The sequence below is a fragment of the Vigna umbellata genome, chromosome 1 (assembly GCF_029865625.1).
Source record: "Vigna umbellata cultivar VRB3 chromosome 1, Vumbellata_1.0, whole genome shotgun sequence".
In the NCBI taxonomy this organism is placed as follows: Eukaryota; Viridiplantae; Streptophyta; class Magnoliopsida; order Fabales; family Fabaceae; genus Vigna; species Vigna umbellata.
The window spans coordinates 50739027-50745026 of NC_142165.1; the positions used below are offsets into that span (position 1 = coordinate 50739027).

A 6000-nucleotide genomic window follows, 5' to 3' on the forward strand; every position below is an offset into this window, starting at 1 on the left:
TCGCAATACGGAACACTGCATTGTGACCGCAGAAGCATGTTGGTTTTGCACCCAACCTCCTAACACTGCCACTACTGTGTTGCATGGCCGAACCCAAACATTTGCAAGAGGAAGATGAACGAGACATCCTTACCACCACCTCAACACCACAGTGCTTGCCCAAGACGTAAGACAGTAGGTGTGCTTCGCAAAGACGAAAGACGAACCTCCTCTTCTTCCCCAAGACAAAAATATACTTTGGATGAGAGGGGATGCCCTTAAATGTTAGGGCTTGGTAGGCCACCTGGATAAAACACAAGACACATTCAATTTTAGTGCACAATGCCACGTCGATAAAAGAAAAAATACAACTCATATCAATTTAACGTTGTCTGAGACCAGTTAACAGTTAGGGTAAAATGTGTTCATTTTTACAAAAGAATATGACCCAATTGAGACAGATGAAAAAACTAGGGCCGAACTGAGATTTTCATACAAAATTGAGGACAAGGGTTTAAACCTTTATATTAACATATCCTTACTTTAATTATAAATAAGACATTGATACTTTTATATCACTTACCGTTGTTTCATTATTATAAATATTCTATAAATGATTTTTTAAAGTCTTCCTTTATCTATAAAAACACTTTCCGCCAAGATATATTCAAACATAGAGATTCATTTCATGAAATTATGTTAACCAAACACGTTATTTCCCCTTTTTGCTAAACGTATTTTTGCAGTAAAAACAATCTGGAACACGTTATTAAGGGTACTCTATAAAGAAAATCAGCATAATAGAAGTGGTATTTTTCTTAAATCTTAATCATTCATTACGTTTACGTTCCTCATTCATTCTTCTTTGATAGTCTTAATTAGTTTTCATTCCAACGTGGATTAATAAAGTTAATGAACGGTATAGAAATTTATTAATGAGAACATCTGATGTTAACACCAAACAGAACGAAAATCCAAATCCACCAGACCCATTTCGTCTGGCAAAATCACTTATAAGCACAAAAATAGAAGTAACGGTTTCAACGAGACTCGTAATTCTCTAGAGACCATTTAGTATCTGGAAACACTAGCACACCTCTCATCATTCCAATCCCAGAGAAAAATAGGGAGGAAAAAAGTTGAGCTTAAATATATTCTTACAAAGCAGGTACCAAATTCAAGTTAACGTTATTATCACTAGATCTCTAACAAAAACAAAAATGCAAAAAAGCCCAAAGAAATACGTCGATAGTACTGCATTTGCTCGAATACAAAACTGATGGCTCTGGATTATACCGCTTTCGTTCAGCAGTAAGATACCAACCGAAAGTCCCTTGTAACTTGAATTAAATGGCAGAAAATTGTGATGAAGCAGAAATAATTAGTAGTCATTAACACAAATGAATATTCAAGACCAATTGCAGCCATTTTCAAACAAATAGCGATCGAAACAAACTGCAAAGGACACGCATGCAAGTCGGAAGTATTAGAATTTCTTTGCCCCTCCTGCCAACACCAAATTGTAACTGCTGCCAGCAAAAAGCACAAAATTTGCTCCAAGCAGTGACGAAGCAGAACATAAGTCACTTTGGTATGAATTTCCCAGCCTGGATTCTCACATCTCAGTTTCATTTCTTAGCTAAGACCTCTCCCTTGCACTCACTACCAGCAGTGACCACATAACCTGCTCCAACCTGCCAAGACAAGCAATGTGACATTCCGATTCAAATTGCATGAAAATATGGTCAGAAAAAAGCCGAAACAAATTACTTGACAATCTTTTACTACTGCACGTTCTTGGAGCTGTACATTGCTACAGATAACAGAACCTTGGATTGAACAACAGTCTCCAATAGAAACATGATTCATAACTACTGAATTAACAACCTGCGTGCATAAAACAAGTCACAGGAAAACTTGGCATTAACATTACTGAATACAACTCATTAGGAATATGCTAGACAGTGTTGCTGATCACTCATTGTGGGTTGGAGTCCATATGCCACAGATAAATCAGAAGACCAAAATGTAACCTCCTGCTAACTTGTAAGAATAATATATCATCCCACCTTAACATTGGCACCTATCCGACAATGACGGCCAATGACAGACCGTTTCACACTGCATTTGTCACCCATTTGTGAACCTTCCCCCAACATACAATGTGGTCCAACCTACACAAATCATAACTATTTATATGAACCTAAAAATGGAAAGAACAAAAAATAATGCTCCAGAAACCCTATATCAGACCACTAAAGTAACTTACAGTTGTTTTTGCCCCAAGCTCTGCAGAAGGATGGATAATGTTGTTTTGGGCAGAGAAAGAATAACCTGATAAATGGCTAGCCTCTCCTATTACCTGTCACAGTAAAAAAAATGAATAATGCCAAAGCAACCAGAGAATTGAAGACAATCACGAGTTCCTGATAAAGGCCATAACAACAACAAACTCACATCTCGGTTTATGTCATTGTATGCTTGTATAGAATTTAAGCGAGCACAGTACTTGCTGCTTCCAGCAATATACACACAGCATTTGTGGGTTTTTCGATCAGAAGTAGAACTATACGAACCCAGTGCATGCCGTAGATGAAAGGTTGGTTCAGATGCATTAGCAAGTATTTGAGATAGCATTTGTTGATTGCTCTGAGATATAACCTTTTCAGTTCCATTTTCTTCCACTTGTGGCATACCATTAAATAATACTTCTGATTTCTAACTCTCATTAACAAAATTTGAACAAGGTTAGAATCCTTATAAGTTCAACAATACCTAACTATCTCGTGAAAAACCATTAACAACTAACCAGTTGGCTCCGGACTAGATATGGCAATACATCATGCTTTAAGCTATGAAATGCACTTTTCTGATCTAGAACTTCTTGTAGAACTGATCTGCAACAAAAGTTTGTTTCAGGATGCAAAAATGAGTGATTCAAGACAAAAGAACAAGGAAGGAATTTAAAAAGAAAATGAATATACCTTTTGAACGCATACAAGTGGGCATCCATCAGATCAGCTCTTATTTCTATCTACATGAATGACAAATAACAATAAAGAGAAATAAGAAATAGCAAAAGTCTTGTTTTTAATTTTCAATTAACCAGATGAGCAATTCATATTTTCACAGAAGATGCTACTTCTATAAGATTGACAGATTGAACAGTTTTCTAACTCTGGAAGCATGATAACCAATTTCCATTTCCACATAAATCACAAACACAAAACAACTCCAATAATAAAGTTGGTCAATGTGCTGAACAAGAGATGCAATAACAGTACATAGCAAATTAAAGTAGAAAGTTTTGCTACAGAATAGACAGTTAAATCTCACAGCATAACAATGATAAACATGTAATACTGAAGAAATTATAGGCAGGTGGAACCAACTAAGAAGGTCCAGACACGAGAAAAAGAAAAGTACCTGGCCAACTGCAGGGAGTATGCTCTTCTGAATTCGAAGATCCTTCTCAACTTCTGCTCCTGAAAAATGTTGCAAGATTCCACATGAACACACATACAACAATACCATGCCATATATAAACAAAAGTTAGATAACTAACCAGTTGCTATGTGAACTAAAAACTGCTTTGTGGGATCCAGCCCTATCAAATCATAGCGGCCAGGTTTCTTGGTTTTGTCTTTCCCACCAGAAGATACTGACTCTGAAGGTCCACTCACAGGAGCAGAGCAGAGCATAGCAGTAACAACTGCATCATGTCGTCTATGAGTAGCTGCAACAGCACCAAGTGGCACATCCGTAACAAGATCACCACTGACAACCTGCAGAAAATCAACACAGCCATGAAGAACAACATTATTTAGATCACAGAGTTCACAGGCAAGGGAGGGAGGGATACTCCACCAAAATGTCTTTAGCAGTTAGGTGATGAGAAATAGCCCGAATTGCACCTGCTGTACCCACATCCTCAGGAACTGCAGCAACCTGGACAATTATTAAACAAAAAAATCATCACACATGTCTACGCATTATCAATCTTTTAAGGAAAAACTACATAAGACCATTTAGATCATTTTCTTAACAAGCAATCACAAAAGAAGAAAATAAAAAACAAAAATGAATCAAACTTCTTCCACAAGTTAAAATCAACTTGTACACCTCAGCTTTTGAAGAAGTTAGATGAGAGAGCTTCAATAAAAATTAAAGTGCATAGGTTAATGTGAACTTATTAAAGAAGTGTAAGACCCCTTTTAAATAAGCTTCTCAATAAGCACTAATAAGAGAATAGAATAAGAAGGTAAAACAAATTAAGGCACCATCTCCCAAGAATCAAAATAACTTATACTTAAGCTAATTTATCAAAAACTCTTCCATTTCACTTCTTCAAAGCTGACGATTTTAACTTGCACGAAAAATTAAATTCATTATATCTTTTGTTTCCTTCTAACGTAGGTGATTAATGTGAAGTTTCCCCAAAAAAGAGTCTACCCATTTTACTATCTCAAAATTTCCCTCTATAACTATTTAAAAGCTCATCCAAACAAAACGTAAGACCTAGGTACCCTTATGCTTACGGTCACTATCAAGATACATAGCGACAATGAATCATGTTTAGTAAATGAAAGGTAACACCAAAAAACCGATTACCTCAACATGGAGGCGATCAGCATAAGCCCCTGAAATCCAAGCCCCAACACGAAGTGCCGCTTCTTCGCCTTCAATCACCTACAGTTAAATTTCCTCACCAATTTCACTATTTACCCTTTCCAATAACACCAAAGATTGCGAAAAATGAAATTACCACAATGAGATCTTTGAGGTTGCTAAGCTCCAAGTACTCGAGAACGTAAGAGATAACGGGGCGATTCGCCACCGGAAGCAACGCGTTCGGAAGCTCCTGCAGTAAGAAATAAGCGCTTTTATATAACATATAGCGTGGAAAATTGTTTGGTTAGAAGCATTTCCGTTGTGAAACCTGAGAAACGAGGGGGAGGAGCTTCTTGGAGACGCCACCGCCGAGAACCACCACTTGAAAATCCATGGCCACAACGAAACGCAAAGCCAAACAGGGTTTTGGGGTTTTCGGAGGGCTCTGTTTCAATTTCCCTAATCAAATTTCGGATTCTACAAACGCTAACTCATTCAGTCATTCGCAAAACCCAAACCCAAATCCAAACATGCCTTTAATCCACCTTCTGTTAATGTCAAATGCGCCTTCCTTAATTGGTGCCCCAAATTTGTTCCCTGCACACAACTTTTTTATTTTATTTTTATCTTTTTTCTTGAATAAACATCCTGCTTTAATTTTGGTTTAATTACATAATATATTCAGATTTTTCTTTTGTCTATTCTAAAAAAAATGTCACTCTTCCATGAATTATTTTTTGTTGTATTTCAGTTTTATCATTACATTGATTTTGATAATTTAACATGCAAAACCTATAATAAAAATATTTTATAGATCGTATAATACCAAAAATTTCCAAACACCAGATTCAAAATAAATACAAAATTAAGGTCGATAATAATGAAAAAGTTATTTAGACATGAAAACATGTTTAGTTAATTAATTTTTATGTAATTTTATTACATTTATTCTTTTTGAGCTTTTATTAAATTCATATTTAATCAATTAAAAGGTATGGTAGAATAATTTTTAAGTTACTGATGAAGTTAATAAATTATTTATGATTTAGATAACATTGACAACTCAAATTATGGATGGATAATTTATTTTCATGTTTTATTTATTTTGAAATGTTAGTGTTATTATATACATAATACACACATGTGTAACATCCCAAAATACAGTAATTACCATAATTCAGAATTAATTACAATTAACAGTAAAATAAACAGTCTTTACATTAATAAAGCACAATTCAAGAACCGAACGGCTTAATGTGCACATATACAAGAGATTAGGACGAACGGTTTTACAAAATAAATAACCGAACGTCCATTTCAAAAGCGAACGACTAAACTAAAAGGAAAGACGAACGTCCTACTGCTCCGCTTTCACTTCAACTTCGACTAAATTTTCTTCTTCAATCACAT

At 35.5% G+C, this 6000-nt stretch overlaps 1 protein-coding gene across 1 annotated transcript; it reads right to left on the minus strand.

Annotated features, from left to right (window-relative positions):
* Positions 1-1049: 1049 nt before the first annotated feature.
* LOC148205659 (uncharacterized) lies at positions 1050-5223 on the minus strand. Its single transcript, XM_088103652.1, has 13 exons — positions 4919-5223; positions 4745-4840; positions 4591-4668; positions 3847-3927; positions 3545-3764; positions 3406-3464; positions 2964-3013; positions 2789-2876; positions 2437-2697; positions 2249-2341; positions 2049-2153; positions 1750-1866; positions 1050-1673 (listed from the first exon to the last, which is right to left on the minus strand). The coding sequence occupies exons 1-13, from the start codon at positions 4982-4984 to the stop codon at positions 1608-1610; spliced, it is 1380 nt and encodes a 459-aa protein (XP_087959778.1). The 5' UTR covers positions 4985-5223; the 3' UTR covers positions 1050-1607.
* Between the last annotated feature and the right edge of the window lie 777 nt (positions 5224-6000).

Excerpts from the sequence above, each read along its gene's own strand:
- LOC148205659 (XM_088103652.1), bottom strand. The coding sequence starts at position 4,984 with ATGGATTTTCAAGTGGTGGTTCTCGGCGGTGGCGTCTCCAAGAAGCTC. Across the intron at positions 4,841-4,918 it reads TCCTCCCCCTCGTTTCTCAG|GAGCTTCCGAACGCGTTGCT; the intron begins GTTTCACAACGG and ends TTCTTACTGCAG. Across the intron at positions 3,765-3,846 it reads TAACTGCTAAAGACATTTTG|GTTGTCAGTGGTGATCTTGT; the intron begins GTGGAGTATCCC and ends GATTTTCTGCAG.